This window comes from Syngnathoides biaculeatus, chromosome 23 (assembly GCF_019802595.1).
Source record: "Syngnathoides biaculeatus isolate LvHL_M chromosome 23, ASM1980259v1, whole genome shotgun sequence".
NCBI classification, from domain to species: Eukaryota; Metazoa; Chordata; class Actinopteri; order Syngnathiformes; family Syngnathidae; genus Syngnathoides; species Syngnathoides biaculeatus.
The window spans coordinates 20,336,367-20,358,419 of NC_084662.1; the positions used below are offsets into that span (position 1 = coordinate 20,336,367).

General features: G+C 41.0%; 2 protein-coding genes across 2 annotated transcripts in view; one reads left to right on the top strand and one right to left on the bottom strand.

Moving 5' to 3' along the window:
• Nucleotides 1-3,955: 3,955 nt before the first annotated feature.
• Nucleotides 3,956-20,535, bottom strand: hnrnpub (heterogeneous nuclear ribonucleoprotein Ub). Its single transcript, XM_061811577.1, has 14 exons — nt 19,900-20,535; nt 18,652-18,766; nt 16,434-16,513; nt 10,189-10,328; nt 9,966-10,065; nt 9,504-9,616; nt 9,131-9,394; nt 8,926-9,045; nt 8,659-8,787; nt 8,405-8,573; nt 5,225-5,515; nt 4,872-5,146; nt 4,645-4,782; nt 3,956-4,562 (listed from the first exon to the last, which is right to left on the bottom strand). The coding sequence occupies exons 1-14, from the start codon at nt 20,390-20,392 to the stop codon at nt 4,512-4,514; spliced, it is 2,478 nt and encodes an 825-aa protein (XP_061667561.1). The 5' UTR covers nt 20,393-20,535; the 3' UTR covers nt 3,956-4,511.
• Nucleotides 18,773-22,053, top strand: part of kif26bb (kinesin family member 26Bb) — a 44,513-nt gene continuing 41,232 nt past the window's right edge. Inside the window, exon 1 of the mRNA XM_061811574.1 lies at nt 18,773-19,822. The gene's annotated coding sequence lies outside the window, so the exon portion shown is untranslated. The remainder of the gene's footprint in view (nt 19,823-22,053) is intronic.

Consider the following 22,053-nt stretch of genomic DNA (forward strand, 5'->3'; position numbering starts at 1 on the left):
ATGCTTTATTTGCGGTGGGGACACGCTACGCGGTCTCACGGGGAGAAACATGGGGTTGATTCGCAAGAACCGATAGGGGGGTCCTGGTGAGTTGATGTCAGGCCCAGCGTACCTGATGCATTGTTTGCTGTCAGAGTAGGGGGTCTTGTTATTCCCTAAATTGCCGGTGACGGAGGTAAACGTGGCCGGGAGGCCACCTACTGAAGACGAGGAACAGTCTGTCTGCAAGGGAAGTGGATTCACCCATCCAGCAACAGTGGGAGGTCCCAAAAAAAAAAAAAAAAAAATAAAAATAAATAAAAAAAACAACAACCTATCAACGTCACTGGGATATTTCAATATCAATATGCTGAGCTGACAAGATGTTCAGTACAACCTGATGAGACTCCTTTAAAATCATTCTTGATGATAATTATCTAACAGGTGAATCATATCAAAAGCCTTTCATGTCCCTGATAAGAACACAAATCAACATTTAATGCAGTTTTACAGTTCCTCTCTATTTCATCAATACGCCTCAGGTAACACTGACAGCAGCACTACTGCAAACAGCAAGAGTCTGGCTGGCTCCTATAAATGTTGGTTTCCTGGCTATGTCCATGCGACGTCACCGTGAAAAAGGTTGAAACCTTTGGTAGGGTTGACAAAAAAATTTTTTTTTCTTTCTCTCGCCTTCTCCTCTCCACTGTGAGAACTCGACTTCATTTCCCTCACAATGATCCAACAGGCTTGTTTCGCTGCCCACTTACTGAATTAAGATTCCACATGGATGTGTAGTGGGAAGATGGAATCGTCCATTGCCTGAGGAGTGAGTGGGGGAGGGGGGAGCACTTGTAACAATCTTGGTCAGGGATTTGGTGTTTTTAAGCGAGTAAATTAAGACTAAAACAAAAAGAATTGCTTCAAATGGGAAAAAAATTAAGGCAGTTTTGATACACTACAAAGACAAAGAGGTTTAATGTTCAAGCTGCTAAACATTTGTTTTTGTATTTGTGACCATATATACATTTCCCACCATAATTTACTAATAAATTGATTAAAAATCAGACAATGTGATTTTCTGTATTTTTTTTTTCTCGTTTTGTCTCTCATAGGTGAGGTAAACCTATGATGAAAATTGGAGGCCACTCATCTTTTTAAGCGGGAGAATTTGCACAATTACAGGCTGACTAAATATTTTTTGGGCCCGATGTGATTGTTGAAAAAATGTAAGTGGAATTGTTTACCATTCTTGCTTGATGTACAACTAGAATTTCTCAACAGTCTGTCATGTTTTGGAGTCAATCATGTATCATACATTTTCAACGGAAGACTGATCTGGACTGCTGGCAGGTCAGTCTAGCGCTGTTTTAAAACAAAACCACATTGTTACAATGTGCAGAATCCGGCTTGAAAATGTCTTGTTGAAATATGGCGAGATGACCACTAAAAAGACATTGCTTGGATGGCAGCATATGTTGTTCCAAAACCTGTACCTTTCAGCATTAATGGTACCTTCACAGATCTGCATGTTACCTGTACCAAGGACACTAAAACGGCTCCATACTGTCACACATCGTGGCTTTCGAACTTTGCCTGGCAATCCAGATGGTCCTCATCCTCTTTGCCCCGGAGTGCACGACTTCCATGATTTCTAACCATAATTTGAAAAGTGGACTTGTGAGACCACAGGACACTTTTTCACGTTGCATGAGTCCATATCAGACACAGGCGAGCCACCAGCATTTCCGGGTGTTGTTTTGACCTTCAGGTTGCATGGTAGCGTTTTAGCTTGCATTTGTATATGGAGTGACAAACTTTGACTAACAATGGTTTTATGAAATGTTCATGAGCTCTTGTGGCATTTGCAAACCATTGTATTCTGTTTTTACACAATGTCCTCACGTCATTGGAACTGGATTTTATACCAAGTAAAAACTTTTTACTGTAATTGATTGTTCAAAAATAGTTGCGGTTCTGTGCGGAATCAATTGTGAAACTGAACAACCATGGAAACCTTTCGCGTCCTCCCCTTTTCTTAAACTTCATCTGTTAACTAGCGACGCTGGACTTTTGCCCTACTATGATGGAACAGTGGGGCTAATTTGCATAACACTTTGAGACCAGGTAGGCTGTGAGATTGAGAGCCGCTTTCAAATGGTAGACTCGAGTGTGGCAGTCAGATACTTACAGATACCTTAGCGTAACAGCTTATGTCAAAGACAAAAGGTAATGAGAGCTGCATGTAGTTTTGTTAGAGGCAAGAAAGAAAAAGATGCATTTCTTGTTTAACCACTCAGCAAGCTATTATGAGGCATTTTTTTCTCCTGATATAAGCAGAAAAATAAGACAAGCACAACTAATAATAACAAAAATCAATAAGACGCCTAAAATTGGCTTGGCATAACGTGTCTTGAAAAAGCTTGGATTGACCTGTAGTTAGTCCATATATGCCCTGCGATTGGCTGGCAACCAGTTCAGGGTGTACCCCGCCTCCTGCCCGTTGACAGCTGGGATAGGCTCCAAAACTCCCTGCGACCCTTGTGAGGATAAGCTGCAAAGAAAATGGATGGATGGATAGTCCACATATTTCTAATCGGTGGGTTTAGAGAACTGTCATTGTAGGGGGTGCACTCCGATTCCCCCCCACATCCCAAAGACATGCAACATTAATTGGAGACTAAATTTTCCCCAAGTGTGATTGTGAGTGCGACTGTTGTCTGCCTCTATGTGACCAGTGATTGGCTGGCAACCAGTTCAGGGTATATCCTGCCTCCTGCCCAATGATAGCTGGGACTGGCTCTAGCACTCCCACAACTCTTGAGGATAGCTGGCTCAAAAAATGGATGGTTGCACATTTATGGCCTGCAAGGGTTCATTAATATAATTACTGTACCGTACTACTTACGGTGTTAGTATAGACTAGGAGGACTGGCACATTTCTGACTTACATAGATTCACGTTACATTGGCACCAAGGGAACAGAATTCCATTTCAAACTGAGCCCCCAGCCCCTGTTTGTTAGGCTGTTACGGTGTCAAAAGGTAACCCATTTTAAATTTAGAAAAATGCAATGATCGACATTGATTACGCATTAAAATCTTCCACAAACATTTAACTTTAATAAACTTGACAAAAAATATACAGCTACAAAAGACAAGTTGTAGCATGGTTGGTTTAATATTCCATAACCTGATATACAACTTGCGACAAAGCAAAAATACAGCCATTTTTGAAACCTTAATTCTGCTAATTTATCAAAACAAAACTTTAGAGATTTAAACAATGGTTCAAAGTAGTACTGGGCAAACCAACAGTTTCCTCACAACAGCAATAATTGTTTCTATAGTATTTACATGCTTGTTTAAGCATCCTGTAGAGGCAAACATTTGGGCGCACTGAAATTGTGTAAGAAGGAACCAGAGGTGTCAGACCACGAAGAAAACAAGTACTCAAAAGACGGGACAGAATGAAGTTGCGTCGATATGAAATGCACACACAATGTAGCCCTTGTTAATTTGCTGGTAAAAGATGAGCAACCTGATCTGCATTCGGCTACGGTCTCTGCTATACAGTCAACATCCAAACATGAACCCAGCCAAAATCCCAAGATAGGAAATAGGTCAAATATTGCTTTTGATTTTAAAGTGTTAGCTACAAATTCAGTTTCACCTCTATTTAGCTTAACAGCCGAATTAAAAGCGTACATGTGGTGACAGTTGCTTAAGTGCGCCCCATCAAAATCATCTTTTGAGTAGCCTGCCATGAAATTCGTTAAATGTACAGAGTTTTAAAAGGCACACTCAAAACACAATGTAGTTAACTGTTTGTTCAAAAGCGAATTATACTAAAATATTCAAATAGCTTACCTATTCAGTGGACAGACTAGGTGAGATGTTATTAGCACAAAGGAGAGCTATTGGAGAGAACTCCAAAAGGTCTTTTACACCTTTGAACTAATTCATGAACCAGGAGAAAACAAGAAAAATTGTTTATTGGAGGTCCAAGTTGGCTTACAGTCTTAGAAGTGGGAACAAGAGACAGAAACTTGCTTGAATTTTTCCGCGGCTTTGCTGTAACTGCACAGTGGCTTAACAATACCGTATGAAGCTACAATGAGAATGAATTATTTGACTGTTCAAACAAATATTTACAATAACAAATAAAAATAAAGCAAACAAAAACTACTTAACAATGCACACTCTTGGGGGGGAAAAAAAAAAAAAGTTATGGTTCTTGATATTACAAACTTTTTTTTTTTTTAAAAGCATGTCATTTAAAAATGGCGCAAGCGAATGAAATATACAACAAAAAGAAAAACAAATCTATGTTGTACAAGCGGCTTGTACACGTGGCTGTCGATCTTCAGAGAGCAATGATGTCATATCGCCTGATCTCTCCCGAGTGGAATGTAGACCACGTTGCTCATAATAGATTCTTAAAAGCAGGTTCTATGAAAAATGCCGTTGGTGGAGATGGTTCGCGGCTAGAGTGGTTTTGAGTGTGGCCACCAGTCCATTAGAACATGTTTCTTAGTAATACCCGGGCTGAAACTGTTGGTTCCATGGCTTCTGGTTCCAGAACTGCACAAAGAGACAAGTGATAACAATAAGGACTATGTAAAGCAAAATATGATCTTTGCGTTGTGAGAACAAAAACACCAACCCCTTGTTGCCAGCTCTGGTTGAATGCTTGAGCTTTGTCCATTCCATTCCTGTTGCCAAAACCGCCACTATTCCTGTTGTTGCTAAAATTGCTGTTCTTGTTACCAAAATTGCCTCTACCACCACCTCTCTGCTGGAACTATAGGGAAAAAAAAAAAGCAACATGACGAAAAAAGGTGACAGCGCTCCAAACGTGTCACAAGATGGAACTGATGGGCAACCACCAACCTGGTTGTGATGTCCTCTATTTCCACCACGGCCCATGCTACCGCCACCTCCTCCTCTGCTCATGTTTCCTCTGCTCATTGAACCGCCTCTATTCATGTGTCCGCCTCTGGGGCCCATGCTAGCCCTCATCAGTCCGCCTCTGGGGGATCCCCCGAGGTTGGGGATGTGACTACCGCTATGGCTGTAGCTGCCCTGGCTGGGGTAGCCTCCTCTGTATGCTTGGGGTGGGATGTAGCCCCGAGGGGGCCGTGTGAAGCCACCACGAGAGTTGGGGGCTGCCAATAGAAAAAGGATTAGCTTGTGGAAATCGCTACGCTTTGCCAACAACCGTAGGTGTCAAACATGCCTCCAACCTCCTCTGAAGTTGCCTCTGTTCTGGAAGCCTGTACGACCACCGCCGCCTCCACTCCTCTGTGCGGATCCACTGCTGCGGCCGAACTGGTTCTTGCCTCCGCGCCCACCTGAACGGGACCCACTACTGCGCTTTTGCCCGCCACCTCCATGGTTGGGCTTCTTCTCAGCAGGCAGGGCAGTCTTGCTTTCCTCTTTGTACGTTTCCAGTACTTTGGCAGCGTCATCCCTCGGCAGCTCAGCAAAAAGCACCTCGTTGAAGCTCTCGCCCTCCTCGGGGAGAGAATAAAACCCTGTGATGGACAAACATGATGACATCCAACATGACAATTATTGCACAATCCCGCAGTAAAAAGGACTCAATCTGTACTATAGTAAAAAGGACAGATTTGTTCTTTAAAACTTGTTTAAGTAGAAATATTAATCTCCCATCCACAAGTCGATATTAATGCTCCTCTGTTCCATGTGGTCCATGCTGCATGTGGCTGTTTTTCTCCATCTCAAGCCTATCAATGTCTCAACTGTGGTTAATTTCGGCTCTGTGTATTTTTATCATCTACTAGTCTTTTTTTAACAAATGGAATTGCACCATAGTTTCTCCTGTCTAACGTGCACCCATGTATAAAACTCATCCCAAAAGTTGACCTCAAAATTCTGAAAACCCCATGTATAACGCATTTTTCCAATGCATGATTTTGCTTCTACACCTATGATCAAAAGGAAGGATCTGTATTTTGTGAAATTTTCTCAAAGAATTATCCAAGCACTTATTTTGAAATTCACAGCCCTCCTTTTATTTAGTAAATGAGAATGCATAGTTGTGCCCATATGGTTGATTGGGAAGGCAAGATTTGTAAGGTGTACAATTATTTAAAGAAAAGATGAAAGACCAACCAAGACGGTTAAATTTATGGGACTCCAATTAAACAACCCTTTTAGCGAAGCATTATACAATAACAACCATATAGAAATGAATTATGGTTGATGTTCAGTCATCAGTTGTGTATTAAAAATCAAAAATTCTGCCTGGCTGTGTAAACGTATGAGCACAACTATATAAACATGTAGTCATATTGGAACGAAGGTGTAAGCACAGGCACAACTTCCATAATTCTAGGTTGCCGTGGTGTACGATACCGTACACTTCTCATAACCTCTATGTGGCAGAGGCATTTTGAAATGAAAGTGTACATCTCTTTCATAATCTCTACAAGGCGTCTTACATTTATAAAGTTTTTTTCCTCCTATATAAATGAATAATGAACATTGAAGTGTAATGACATTTTTTTGGGGGGGAAGGGGGAATGTGCATTATACACAAAAAATTACTAGTCTGATCGTTATGGGCTGATAATTAGGAATGTATGCGGATCGGCTGTGTCATAATTCGCTCCTCTGATCAATGACCACAGAAAATACATTTATTGCACGTTGCTATCATGTACAGTACGAGTTATTCAAAAGAAAAAAAAAGGCTGTGAGGAACAGACAATCGCGATACCCGGATAAGACCACAAGACAAATTTGGGCTTCGTAGTTGCTGTTGTGTATGTTTTTTTTCCAATCATAGTATTTTGCACTGCCAGTCTGCTGCAATAAAATCTTGTTCTCCGATACCCCTGCATCTAATTTTTTACTATCACTTGACTTCATCATGTTAACTCAAATGTGATTAGATACTCGTTATCCTAAGAACAACAAGAATAATGGATTGCGGCAGAGAAAAAAACAAAAAAACAAAATGGGGAAAAACATGTTGGTGGCCAATGGTGCTCAGGAGAGGACTAATTTAAGGGTTGCTTGAGGTATGTGCAGGTACTTCTAATACAATGCAGCTTGCAAGCTGGCAACAAAACGTTATGTGGCCTAGCAAGCTAGTGCTATCACTAATAGTTGTATGCAAACATGCACGTGTTCTATCTAATGCCCTAAAGTTTTGTTGCGTGTGAAGTAATTGCATTACAATAAAGCAATTTCATTACAGTAAGTTAGAACCCATTATTTCTGTCATTTTGTAATGTTGGCTTGACCTGACTTATTAGAAGACATGATCTAACTAGAGCAGTGATTTCCAATCTTAATGGAGCCAAGGCATCAACAACAACAACAACAAAAAAAAAGTCACAAAAAGTGGATATATTAAATTACTGGATATATTTCCTGCCATTTAACAAGACCATTAATTTGTTCTATCTTTCACAATGCCTCTGTCATAAAAAGATGAACAAAGATACTACTTATTCGTTCATTCATCTTCCATCCCACACAGCCTCACTCGGGTCGCGGGCACGCTGGAGCCTATCCTAGCTTCGGACAAAAGGCGGGATAAACGCTGAACCAATTGCTAGCCTATCACAGGGTACATGTAAAGAAAACCATTCACACTCATTCACCCTACGGGCAATGTAGAGTCTTCAATCAATACATGTTTTTAGAATGTGGGAGTAAACCAAAGTTCCCGGAGTACACCTACGCAGGTACCGTGAGAACATGCGAACTCTACATCGGCAAGGCCGGTTGGAACCCGGGTCTTCACAGCTGTGAGGCAGATGTGTTAAGGAGTAATCCACCATGCCGCCTATATTATCGCTTCTAAATGTAAACTTCTGAGCCAATAAGTATACAAGAATAGACAGCAAACAAGTCATTTAAATAGACACGATGCTGTATCTTGTGACTGGATCGATGATCAGTATTTGCTTTTTCTTAAAAACTAACTGATCGGTCCCAAAAATCCTGATCGTGTAAAGCGCAATATTCTTTTATATTGATTTCATAAATTCAGGCATGAGGATTTAGCCAAATACGTGAAATGCTCATGCCTGTAAATTGATTCAAAATTTTCCCTATAGCCCCAGTCAAGAAGCTACAAGCCAATGAAAAAAAAAAAAAAAGTCAGTTGAATTTGACAGCCTGCAGTTGTCAAATAGGTATAGAAAATTCAATAATCCTGTCTTTGAACAAACAATGCAGTATGTTGTCCACTACACTCGTTAAAGCCTAGAAATTACAGTAAGTACAGATATTAGCTTTCAAAAGTTGGGAGACAAAGTAAAATGTCAGAAAAACCTTTTCTAGTAGGGTACAGGTTTCTCAAAAGTCTACTTAGGAACACTTCTCTGACTGTACTCAAGATTTGCAGTACTTGTACTTCGTGATTGAATTCTCTCTGGTTCTTTCACCTTTCATTTTGAGAAGAGCATGTTCCGGGACTTCTTTGCCGTCACTCATAACTTTCTTTTGGATCCTCTGCTTGTAGTCATCCTCAGAGGGGACAACCACCACAGCTTTACGCTGGAAGCCGGCAAACAAACACATTTTCCTCTTCTGGCCAGGAGCAGACAAGTTAGTCTGAAAGGGGAGAAAAATCCTACGGTAAATACTACTTTTCAACACAGCACACTGGTTATAGCATAGCAACGGTAAAGTGACTTACGTGATCCAGGATGTAGTTCCGTTTCTTGCGGGCGGCAATCTCAATGAACTTTCCCAAGAAAAGTGGTGCACGCTGGGAAATGGCAAGGAGTTTGTTGTACTCTTTGGGTTGTCGATTTGGACTATTGACCTGTATGAAAGGAATCAAGAACAAACAACAAAATTATACCACAGCCAAATTCAGCTTCTCTGTCAATTAATGTAAAAAAAAAAAACACCTTAGATTTCATTATTGATATTAAATCTATGAAGGATTGCCAAAACTGACCATCATCTTTTCCACAATTGTGTCACTTCCCAGTATGTAGTATTTCCCAGGATTCTCCTGGACATGGTTCTTCACCCATGTGGTCTTGCCTGACCCTGGCAGGCCAACCATCACTATGATCTACAGCATGCAACAGTGGAGAGGTTACCAAACACCGCAATGAGAACTGCATACTGCATTTTCCGAATGACATTTAGCAACTTACCTCACAGTCAGCCTTGGTCTGCGGCCCCTGGGGTCCACGAACACGCTCTTCAACAGGAACCTGCTGTATGAAGGTGTACTCAGAGGGTGCGGGGAAGTACGGTGTTTCCATCTGACCAAAGTTGAATTCCACTGCGCAGTTGTGGCACATTACATGAGGGAAAAGAGCTTGGCCGTTTAGCTCGTCTTTGTTCACACGGAACGCTTCTGCTGGATCTCCACCATTTTTGGAAAAGGACAGAACTATCTCATCCCCGTCAAAATCCTAAACAAACAAAGAACATCTCTTTATGCTAAGAACAGTTTGTAGATTTGAAAGACATTACTATCCATGACCATTTAACAGTTTCTCGAAGTAACTTAAGATATTTTACAGCAAGGCAGCAGATGACGTCGTTTTCATCAAACGTTTCACCAGAGTCCTCCATCACAGAGTTTGTAGTTTTCTTTCCCTTCGCAGAGAGCGCATATGAATGGATGGCCTCACCTAAATTGTAACAGGATAGTCGATTAACGATTAGTGAATCGTTTTACACCGGATGCTTAGAAAATAAATTTTGATTCTATTAAAAGGAGCTGCTATTGGAAAGCTCATCTGTGACACTACGTCAGCAAGTGTGCCACTGTTCGAAACTGTACTGGTTAATCCGCCGCCGCTACACGAAAGTCATAAAAGAGAGACAACCAAATAATTCCCACAAAAACACGATCCATTACCTATTTGTTTTATGGAGGTGGAACACATTAGAACATACTGGCAGTGTCACCCGCAATAACACTTACAAGGCAGTGTTGAAACCAAACAGCCCGGGCCAAGCGAGAATGAGGGAACCTACCAAGCAGCAGCGATGCAGCAGCCAGCGACCAGCCGAACTTCACGTTATGGATTTCCATGTTCTTACTGGAAATGTGCTTCACTGGAATCTTTTCTGTGATCTATCAGGTAGATACAAACGTGGAAAATTTACATATACTAAGCATTTTTGATGGGGACTAAAATAGGTCTGGCTCTTAAGTTCGAACAAATTAAGTCTTTAAATACATTCATCATGACAGTACCTTCACTTCAAAGCAGACTTTGCCTTTGTTCACACCATATGTGGCCTTGCCACCAGACCAGAGGTAAGCAAAGCTCTCCATTGTGAGAGACGAGGCACTAAAGCGGTCTCGCGACACCTTAAAATGCAGGTCACAGTTGTCTAGGAGCAAAATCAGAGCACACTTTTACAACTGCAGTCATGTAAATATGAAATAATTTCACTGGCTAATGGCTAGTTTTACACCTGTTTTCATGCTTCTTTGAATGAGTGTGGTTGACTTTTCATATTGTTCAGAACACTTTTACAATTCAAACCATCCAATTCCTTTATACTCGCGATAAAATTTTTTTCCAAGTTGCCCTTTGAATATACGAACACTCCACACAAATAGCCAGTTTGATCCACAAACATGGCGGATGAAACATACTGAACATATGTTGCACAAGCCTGCCTACAAGAGGCAAAAAAAAAAAAAAAAAACAAAAAAAAAAACGCTGCCCTCCACCCAAAAAAACATGCAGATTACGCCAAACGAGCATTGTTACATGAACAAAATTGTTCCATTATGAAAAATTGGCAAAATGTAGTGATAATATTGGTTGAATGTTATTGTCTTAAAACCCAAATACAGGGCCATTGAGGAGATGGCAGACTTCGATGACCATCGTACAAAGTTTTTTTTTTTTTTTTTAAATCATGCAGTGTTTTTAATCAAGCTTTGCTTTGTTGCCACCATGTGAATGTTTGTTCAAAGATATTGGAATTGAAATGATCATAACCAAGTAATAGAAGAAAATAAATGCATTGCGACCGTCCAATTGTGAAAGACCAATTGAAGAGTTTGTTTTCAAAACGCGACATAGGCATTTTTTCAGATTTACGAAACTCGCGCCAAAATTATTTAGCTCCGAATGGAAGTTATCGGGATACTCTGATTTTTGTTGAAAGTGCGACATATCGTTCTATATCAGCCAAGGAAGATCGCGTTTTATTTCAAAATGCGATATATCGAGATCTTATTTAGAGCAAAATGCGACATAATTTCGTTCAATCAGCGTGCGCTGCTGAAGCAAGCAGCATCCAATCAGAATTCGTCTAGAGGGAAGTTCCGGTATCTTCCACATCATCATCCAAAATGGCTGCGCCCACGTTTGAGAGAGAACTAAGTCTTGTATTTTGTTTATCAATGTTTAATAATATTGAATAAATGAATCAGTGATTGTGCTGGTTTACTTGCAGGCTGTCCCATTGTGAGGGTGCTTTTCCTATTTAATTTTAATTCTTTATGAAATTATTGCAATTTAATACTTCAGTTCTCATCCAAGTACCATTGTATCTGAATGTAATAAACATACTGTTTTGTCTATGATTGTGTAATGCTTAAATAGTAATTTTGTTGTTCAAAATATTTCACCAACGATCATTAATGAATGAATACATTTTTCTATGCAATCTTTTTTTTTTTTTTGCCATTTTTTATAAGGAAAGTTATCGGCTATGACTTAAGAAAAGTTGACATTAAAAGGAAATCAACACCCTTGGAGTAGACTCAATTTCTGTCTATGAGCATTATGAATACTGTTATTATTACTACAGACTTATATCCTATTCTGCAGTGTTCTTTCCCCCGACAGCTATAAATAAAATCAAAAGAAAGCAGACTCAATGAGTCAGATTTCAAACAGTGAATTTGTGAGTTTGAAACTGATTTAATTTTGGAGATGTGTGTATGAGATCGACTACCTATTTTTTTTCTGCTGGTATCCCTCGCAACCCATATTAACCTTGGTAGACTGGTTTTAAGCAGTTTACTTTCTTAATGATCTCATAAACAAAATTAATCAACTGAGTGACACAATGCCTGCAGATGTCGGATTTCAGAATCTCATACAGATACACAAAATTACAATGATGTAAACTCAGCCTTTCCAAGACCTCATACTGAACAGTTTCTAAATAACTGAAAAACACCTTTTTAAAAGAAATTCCCATTTTTTTATCTCCTTTTTCAACATCTGACATTAGTGAGCTAATTGTGAAAATTGTGACTGGTGACTGACCCTTATTTCTGATACCTAACTCTCTAAATGTGGTGGTCATGGTCTTAAATATTTTAAAATGCTTGAAATGTTGAAAGGCAAATAGTTTTCATGATTGCCTATCAAAAGCAACTGATTTTTAAAAAAAAAAATACAGCTGCTCCTGAAGGTTTAAGTCGAAATTTGGATATGTCTCACTTTGCCAAAAATAGAATGTTTGGATATGTCTCATTTTGGAGAAAAAATGAAATTTGTCATCAAAAAAACTCGGTGAATATTAAAGCCAATATTTTTTTGTAGTATGGTGTTTAGTTACTTTTTAGCATCTCTTTCCATCCCCCAACAGTAAGAAACATAAATTGAGTTTGTTTTCACTTCAATACCTTTTCTCAAAATGAAAAAAAAAAAAAAAACCCCGAATGTGTTTCATTTTGAAAACAAACTCTTCAATTTGTCTTGTAGTCTGAGCCAGGCATTATGTGTTGTCTGTCTCACACTGCCAACATTAACTACAGTAGTACATCAAAAGACACGATAAGGCTAAAAATAAACTCTTTTTGATTTGAATAAACTATACGTGATGACGCGGAGTTCATGTCTTTTGTGGAGTCGATCACAAAGAGGGGTGTGACATTGTCATTTGTGAACTATTAGCCCAATTGCTCAATTTCCTGTCACCAGCGACACTTTCAACGTCTTATAAATTTTACCTAGCTAATCAAATGTATAAGCACAACTGCATTTTCTAATTCACCAAATAATAGTGTTTTCCAAGATTTGAGCATTTACAAAAAAGGAAGAGGAAAATGGGTCGTTCAACATGTTCAGAAGAACAGCATACTTTGATTACGAGGGGGAAACCTTATAAGGAACTACAAAAAATTATAGGCTGTTCAGCTAAAATGGGGAGCAAAACCAGAGAGACATAACGGAAAACGGAAGACATTATTGCCGGCAAAGCGGACCAACTCTGATATTGGTCATACGAGGGCCGGACAGCCCGTATTAGAGAGTTCGGTATCCCATAATCCCGAAGAAAGTCACAATTTGCAGTGGTGAGACTTTTTTAAGACCTCTGCAATTCACCCTGGCATGCTTTCAATTAACTTCTGGGCCACATCCTGACTGATGGCAATCCTTTCTTGCATAATAAATGCTTGGAGTTTGTCAGAATTTGTTGTTTTTTTTCGTCTACCCGCCTCGTTATGTTATCACCTTTGACTTATTACAAAGTGCTCCATTCATGCTGGAAAAGGGATTGTTCGTCACCAAACTGTGGATGGTCGGAAGAAGTTGCTTACGGAGGGTGTTTTCTTCACGGGTGTATTTTTAAGAAAAATTGTGAGTGAGCATGGTCTCTTGGCTGAGAAGCAACCACACACAAAAGGTCTCAGGATCCTTTACTGTGGGCATGTAACAGGGCGGATGGTGGAGCTCACCTTTCGTACTCCAAGATTTTTTTCCCCCAGATGCCTCAAACAATTTGAAAGGCGGTGGAACAAAGAAAATGACTTTACTTCAATCCTCAGCATTCCAAAAACTGTACCTTTTGCAGAATATCACTGTCCCTTATGTTTTTCTTGGAGAGAAGTTGCTTCTTTACTGCCCTTCTTGACACCACGTCCACCACCTCCAAAAGTCTTTGCCTCACTGTGTGTGCAGATGCACTCACACCTGCTTGATGCCATTCCTGACCAATGTCTGCACTGACCCGATCCCTGTATCTGAATGAACTCTAAACAGTCATGGCATTTGCTAGAATTTCTTGGGCGGCCTTAAGCCTTCTTCACAGGAATCAAACCTATCTGCTTCAATTTCTTGATGAGTTGAGAACTAGTTGATTTATGTGTAGTCTTACTAGCAGCAATCTTTCCCCGTAAAGCCCTTTTTGTGTAACTCAATGATGACTGCACAAATTTCCTTGCAGGTAAGCATGGGAGGTGGGGTTTCATTTTCAGAATTAGGTTTATTAGCCAAGTCTGTGACAACGCACAAGGAATTTGTCTCCGGTAGTTGGTGCTGCCCTAGTTTTCATGGCAAAAAGGGACGTCACAATTAATTACCATTCGTTTGATTACTTTTCACAACATTTCAGAGTACATTCAAATTAAAAAAATAAAAAGATGAAGTAGATTTTGTGAAAATCAATTTGTGTCACTCTCAAAACCTTTGGTCATGGCTGTAATCACTTGAAATGGCTTTCTCTTAATGGTTGAAAAGAAGAGTGGTCTCTGGTAAACTGTTCTGGGCTGACAGCTGACTGCTCTTTGTTCGAATCACAAACTACAAATTTGTATGAGTGAGAGAAATTGATGATTGCAGAAGTAACTCCTGATGGTTTGAAGTTTGTTTTTTTTCCCCACAACTATTAAGACACACTTTAATTTTTCCCAAAATGGACGGGGCAGCTTATAATGAGGAGCGCCTCATGTGTGCACAGAGTTCCAAAACCTGGAACTGACTGGGAGCATTTCAAGCAGACACACTACTTATATAGGTGAAAGCGGACGTGGGAGAAGACAGCCAGGACATTACAGGGGGGGGGGGAGTGTGGGTATGGGAGAAAACGCTGAAGACCCCCACCAGCAACTGTATACCGGTATGTTTTTTATTCAAAACATCCTTTTGGCTAAAGATCCCCAAAAATGGCAGCAACGAAGAGACACACTTCCGAATGACAGCTTAAACTGGAACAAATTAGTTACGCGGAGGAACATGAGAAATGAGCAGCTGAGAAAAAATTCAAGATCAACAAATCCATGGTTCGCAAGGTGAGTAATCAGGAAAATGAGCATCCTTGTGAACATCACTGTAAAGGGACCGACACAGGGCACAAGAAGCCGAGTTTTATGGTTGTGCTAGGTTCCCATGGTAACTGACAAACCACCACTTATGGTGATATTTAATAGGAAGACACTGGCTGCCTAAAAAAAGTTTCCAACCAGAGTCATCATTCAGGTTAATCAAAAGGGCTGGATGGATGAGGAGAAAATGAGTTGCCGAGGGAGGTGTATGTGAAGAGACCGGATGTTTTTTTTTTTTTTTTTTTTAAAAACCATCCCTCACCGTCCTTATTGATCTGTGACTCTCTCAGCTGCCGTGAAAAAACAAACACAGCAAATCAACTTGGAGTTTGTTATTCTGGGGGGCTTGACCAAGCAACTTCACCCGCTGGACATCGGTGTTTACGGAGTTCAAAGTGAATTTGCGAGCAGCGTGGGAGCGATGGATGACAGATGGTGAACACAGCTTTAGTAGATGGGAGGCAGCACCGGGCGAGTTAGGTCACAATTTGTGAATTGTGTCTGCTTGCACTGTTGTTCGGGCTTTAGTAAAGGCCACCATCATTTTTGAGGAGCCGCACAGCATCAAGAGTGAAGACAATGAGGAGAGGGAACATGGCGTGTTTGATGGAGAACTTGCCCAGCTTTTCATTTTGGATAGAGAAGATTAGGACGTTGATGGATTTGTGGATGAGGGTTATTTAAAAACAAAAACCTGAGCATGAACATATTAAAATACTTCATAAAGTACAACAAAACTCACTTTTTACATTGCTAAGACTTCAATAAAGAAGAACCAAACACAGGTTTGCCCCCTATTAATTTTTAAATAGCGTGCATGTTTTAAGATAGCGTATTCCAGTGTCACTGGGATGCTGGAGGCACTCCCAGCATGGTTTGCAACGCTAAATATCTGTAAATAGCGTTTGAAGCGCATGTTGTGTGTCATTTCTTCGCTCATTGTTCTGGTTGTACTGTTCTGTTTGCTGTGGTGTATTGATTTTGGTTTGATGTGACACTGTGAGAATAGCATGTTGACTGGTGACTTGCTTGCACCAGTCTTAGTAGGAAAAAAAAAAGTGTAAAATTGTTCTTCTGGTAACAAGTTTAAAAGGTGCAATTTTGCCTCACTGCGCCCAATAATATGGTGCGCCTTGTATCTGTGTTAAAATACTGAAATTACACCCACAACTGAGACTGCACATTTTAGTATGATCTACCTTATCGTCACGAAAATAAGGCAACTGTAGTCTGACTACTGTCCTTGAGAAAGTAATGAATTACTTTGCTAGCTACTCATAATGGCAATTTTGGGAGAACGATGCGGGTTACGGATTACAAGTGGCATCTCCAGTGATGATTAGGAGATTACCGCATTACGCCAGAGAAAACAAAAATAATACTGACTCCATTAGTGTAGTAAGTGATCACAGATGACTCACAGGTGTCCAGGCAGACGTTGGTGTCATCAAACTCTTCATCCTCTTCGTCCAAGGGGGGCACGGGCGACTTAAATGAGGCCCTGAGGGGAAAGAAACACCATCCAGATTCAATTAGACAATGAAGATCATTTGAAATGCATGGGCACCACTTGCTGAAAAGAAGTGGAGTTTGGGGGTGTGTGATAAATTAGTAAGCCTCAAGCCTGCTGTGGGCAGTGAGGCATATTGTGCTCCTGGACAGACACTTACCTTGTAGCATCCAGAGAACTCTAAATGCAAGAAAGACAAAAACAACAACTCCACAAGCCTCAAAAGGTAAATATATGTGTAGAAAGACCTGTTGCAGTCACATTAAAACTTGAATGAGTTTTTATTGACTGTTGTGCTATGCTCTGTAGGACATAATTTGACAAAATGCACAATATTACATGTCAGAGTTAAAGTGGAACCTCTAAAGTCGAATGCTCATCTTAAGTTTGTGAACTTTCTCTGCCCAAACATTTAAAAGTATGTGATGCCACGACACTTCAGCTCATTTAAGGGTTAACACCACCAGCGTTTTATTGGATGACAAAAATGAAAGCAGTGACGACAAACAGATCTGAAAGTAGACGTTGGAAATAGGGTTTGTATGTGTAGTTCAATATTTAGTATTTTTAAAAACTTTAAATAGCTATACTAACCATGTGGTCTGCTGAACACTTGCTCAAACAGTAAATATTGATTGTGTATTGCTTGCAGATGGACAACTGCATACCTGTGAGGAATTCAACGTTATGAATGTCCTTTCAACATAATTTGTTGTACAGTCGCATGTCTTGTCCTGTTTTTGTTTTAACTCATTAATATACGAATACAACATGTTTTCTCTTATGTTTTTGAGACTATACGGTGAACACAGTAGCTGGCAACTAGCATAGACTCAAACTGTGCCAACAATGGGGAAATTAAATGCTGGTATTTTGAAGGTAAAAGCTCATCAGGAACATATCTTAAAAAAACAAACAATGAATTAGTTTGTTTATGCACTAGTCAACTGAACATTGTGCTAGTTTGCTCAGAAAAAAAAAAAAACTTTCCACCAGTTCCTGTATTATTTCATACCACAATATATAAAGTTCTATTTGAATTTGGAGGTTCCACTGTAACTGAACAGAAAATATGTGTAGTAATGCAGGCTACAGTAACTTACCAAATCTGTAGCACAAGATCTGGCCCCTAAATCACAGAAGGGCTTTTAAGAAACATGTCCATGTAGAAAATAATGTAATGCTCCTTAAAAGATTATGCAGTCCTGAGCAAACAAGTATGTGGGGTATGGAACTCTTTTTGAGCTCAACGCCATGTACTGACTGCCACTCAAAAATGCCGAAGCAAGGAAGAATGTTGACTCTAAAAAGCATTTTTAGTGCTTGTATGTCTGTCAGTGGCCAATGATGTCATTATTACCCAAATATATAACTCAATCTGGTTTTGTGGAAAGTACCCTTTAAAGATTAACGCAATGAAAACATTGATTAAGAAGAAGGCATATATGAACAGACCATGCACACCATGCATGATGTCACCAGCACAGCAGGAAAATGGAAAAAATTAAACCTCTTAACACCATCCACACACAGACACAATCTCTCTCATACAACATAATACATGAGACAGAAACACATAAATATCATCTTGACATTATAAAAAGAGTGGAGGGGATAATGAAAAATATTTACAACTGCGAGGCAAACGATGGACGGTGACGGCCAAGAGCGAGTTCTTCCGTGGACGTTTAGACTTATAAATGTGCCTGCACTCCTCCCACATTTCTCAGCTACCACCCCAGTCAGGCCCTCCCCTCCATTAAATGAACTGTGCACATCTACTACATTCCTCAGGGTTCTTTGAGAGCAGTCTTGAATCACCTTGAGAACACAACTGGCTCAGCAAAACAAAGTGTTATGAGGAGCAGATTTAAAGATTTAAATTTAAAGTTTCACTCCTGCTACAGAACTGCAGTGCATTTTAAAACAATGTGTAAAGAGTAAATAATGGTAAGGTTCTTTGAGCAGTTAGGGATAGCCCTCAAAAAACATGAAAAAGTGATTATTTATAAAACGTTATTGAAAGGCTAGCTATGTATATGTGCATCGGCACTTAAAGCCAATACATAACAAAGCTCTGATGGCACTTCAGGAATGCTGAAGGCCATTTTGCTCTGTCCCATCCTTACCAGCTGTATTTGTTCTCTTCAATAAATTCAAAGTAGCCCCTTCCATGTTCCTCCCGGCGTCTCTTAACACCCTTCTTATTCTTCTGATCAGCATTCGTGTCTTTGTCCGCATCCCCTTTGAAAATAGAACAAAGATATATAATGAGGTGCTCCTTTGAGAGAGGTCGGACTGGCAGTGGGATTCTGTCCCACGAAGCCCGTTCAGTCAGTTACATAAAGTCGACCATCATTGTAGAAGTGGATACACCTCATATTACACAATAGTACAATCATGAGAACACAACTGTAATAATGACCAGAGTCTAATTACAACAAAAGCTGGTCCAAATGTACATTTAAAGGCAATGGTAGCGGGGCTTGTAAAACAATTTGGTGTATTTAGAATGAGAACAATAACACTACAGGTGGTGGAAAATATAGTTAGTGTGGGACGAGTACTTTAGGGGTAATGACCCATGCAAGGAAATGTGAACCTGCTAACTGCACTGACATCCCACTCCCTCCATAGCTTAGACAGAATTAAAATGGCGGCTGAGAGCTGTAAAATTTGAAAGCGCGAAGTCGCCAAACCACCGAAAATGACCATGCGGTCACCAAACTCACTATACAGCAACTTCATTTTCCACACATTTTAACCTTGAATAGTCTACATCTCTAGGCTTTCAACCATATTTAATGCATTTAGTGTCAATTGTGACAGTGAGGTTAATCATTCAACCCAAACATGACCGAAAGCACCATTGCAAAAAAAATAAAAATAAAATAATGCTGCGAAAGTACCCACAAAAATTATTCAAAAACGTAGAGCAGGCTTCCGAACTCATAAACCTGACTTGTAACGCTGAAACCAAATGAAAAAGCCGCCGGGCTACTGACCACTACAAAGAACAGACAAAGAAAACGACGCTAGCCATATTGCTAACGTGCTATGTAACTAACCAGGTCACCTATTAAGCGAAATCGCAGACACATTTTACACAGCGAACAACTACACGTTATGATAAAAATCGACCGTTGGCACTTTACGGTCCGAAACAAAAAACAAAATGGAGTTTACGCTAGCTGTGCTAACGGCCGTAGTAGCATAACTGCGTCACTAGTGAGCTAACGCTTAGCCAAGGTCACACCGTCGAGCTCAACATGGACCAATTCCAACCAGCTTTCTGCCGCGGTGGGTTTGAGCGAAAAATAACCCAAAATAAACTCTGCTAAAGTCTGACGGAAACGAGATCAATTCAAGCGACTCACCCTCAGCCGGCTGCTCCTCCGGCTCACCGTCGTCTTCCTCGATTTTCTCCATGTCGTCCACGTCTGGCTTGAGCATTGGGTCGGTCTCGTCGTCCTCCTCCCCGTCTCCCATCTCCTGGTCCTCGGCGGCGGCGGCGGCAGGAGCGTCAACAGCAGCTTCGCTGCAACTGGCGCTTGCCCCATTCTGTTCTTGCTCTACGTCCTCCTCGTTCGCCTCCATGCTTTCTTCTACCGGAGCCTCTCCTTCTTCTTCTTCCCCCATGCACTCCGACTCGGCGGCCTGTTCAAACTCTTCGTCTTCGGCGGCCTGTTCAAACTCTTCGTCTTCGGCGGCCTCTTGGCCCGGGGAGTCGCCGGCCGCGGCCTCCTCGTCCAAAGCGGACTGCAGGCGGTCCATTAGCTCGGCCTTCAGTCCCTTCTCGGAGAGTCCACGCTTTTTCAGCTCGTCTTTCAACTCGTTTACTTTCAGCTTTTTGACGTTGATCGAACTCATCGTGAACGTTTTGAGTGGAGCAATTATATTATGCTTGAAATGCAGAAATAAATAACCGAACGTCCTTTGATTAGCTGACGATAAATTGCGCCCAAATGCTGCCTCTCCGACTGCGAACTAACGACAACCTTGCTTGTGTGGAAGGGAAATCCGAATTGTGGAAGGGTGGAGGTAGCGACGCCGTACCGTAATGACAGGAGGGCGGCGCAACTTAATTTTAATAGCGCGAGGCCATCCGTCTCACCGTCTTCAACCGTCAAAAACCTCAAGCGAAGAAACGAAGAAGCCAGTACTAGAAAAGTAATGAGCATCTTCTTCTTCTTTTCCTTTCGGCTTGTCCCGTTAGGGGTCGCCACAGCGTGTCATCTTTTGCCATCTTAGCCTATCTCCTGCATCTTCCTCTCTAACCCCAACTGCCCTCATGTCTTCCCTCACCACATCCAAATGCCGTCTTGAAACCCTAACGCTGTCATGCAATACGGATTTCAAATTTTAAAATTTGCTCTGGCATGAAACATTGCCCTAAACACCTATCTTTGGCTTGAAACCCAAATTTTATACCCAAACACAGTCGTGTGTAAACCTAGCACCCTAACTTGAACTTCAACCCCTAGATTTAAACCCTACGTGTCTTCTTCTTCTTGTTTTTCTTTCGGCTTGTCCCGTTAGGGGTCGCCACAGCGTGTCATCTTTTGCCATCTTAGCCTATCTCCTGCATCTTCCTCTCTAACCCCAACTGCCCTCATGTCTTCCCTCACCACATCCATAAACCGTCTCTTTGGTCTTCCTCTCGCTCTTTTGCCTGGGAGCTCCATCCTCAGCATCCTTCTACCAATATACTCACTCTCTCGCCTCTGAACATGTCCAAACCATCGAAGTCTGCTCTCTCGAATCTTGTCTCCAAAACATCCAGCTTTGGCTGTCCCTCTAATGAGCTCATTTCTAATCCTATCCAACCTGGTCACTCCGAGCGAGAACCTCAACATCTTCATTTCTGCCACCTCCAGTTCAGCTTCCTGTTGTTTCTTCAGTGCCACCGTCTCTAATCCGTACATCATGGCCGGCCTCACCACTGTTTTGTAAACTTTGCCTTCATCCGAGCAGACACTCTTCTGTCACATAACACACCAGACACCTTTCGCCAGCTGTTCCAACCTGCTTGGACCCGTTTCTTCACTTCCTGACCACACTCTCCATTGCTCTGTATTGTTGACCCCAAGTATTTGAAGTCGTCCACCCTCGCTATCTCTTCTCCCTGTAGCCTCACTCTTCCCCCTCTACTTTTCTCATTCACGCACATATATTCTGTTTTACTTCTGCTAATCTTCATTCCTCTCCTTTCCAGTGCATGTCTCCATCTTTCCAATTGTTCCTCTGCATGCTCCCTGCTTTCACTGCACATGACAATATCATCTGCGAACATCATGGTCCAAGGGGATTCCAGTCTAACTTCATCTGTCAGCCTATCCATTACCACTGCAAACAGGAAGGGGCTCAGAGCTGATCCCTGATGCAGTCCCACCTCCACCTTAAATTCCTCTGTCACACCTAAGGCACACCTCACCATTGTTCTGCTGCCATCATACATGTCCTGTACTATTTTAACATACTTCTCTGCCACACCAGACTTACGCATGCAGTACCACAGTTCCTCTCTTGGT

Bases quoted from the DNA above. Each gene is read 5' to 3' on its own strand.
- hnrnpub (XM_061811577.1), bottom strand. From the start codon at position 20,392: ATGAGTTCGATCAACGTCAAAAAGCTGAAAGTAAACGAGTTGAAAGAC. The intron at 10,066-10,188 runs GTACTGTCATGA...TCTACCTGATAG, and splicing joins AAGTCTGCTTTGAAGTGAAG to ATCACAGAAAAGATTCCAGT. The intron at 4,563-4,644 runs GTTGGTGTTTTT...CTCTTTGTGCAG, and splicing joins ACCAGAGCTGGCAACAAGGG to TTCTGGAACCAGAAGCCATG.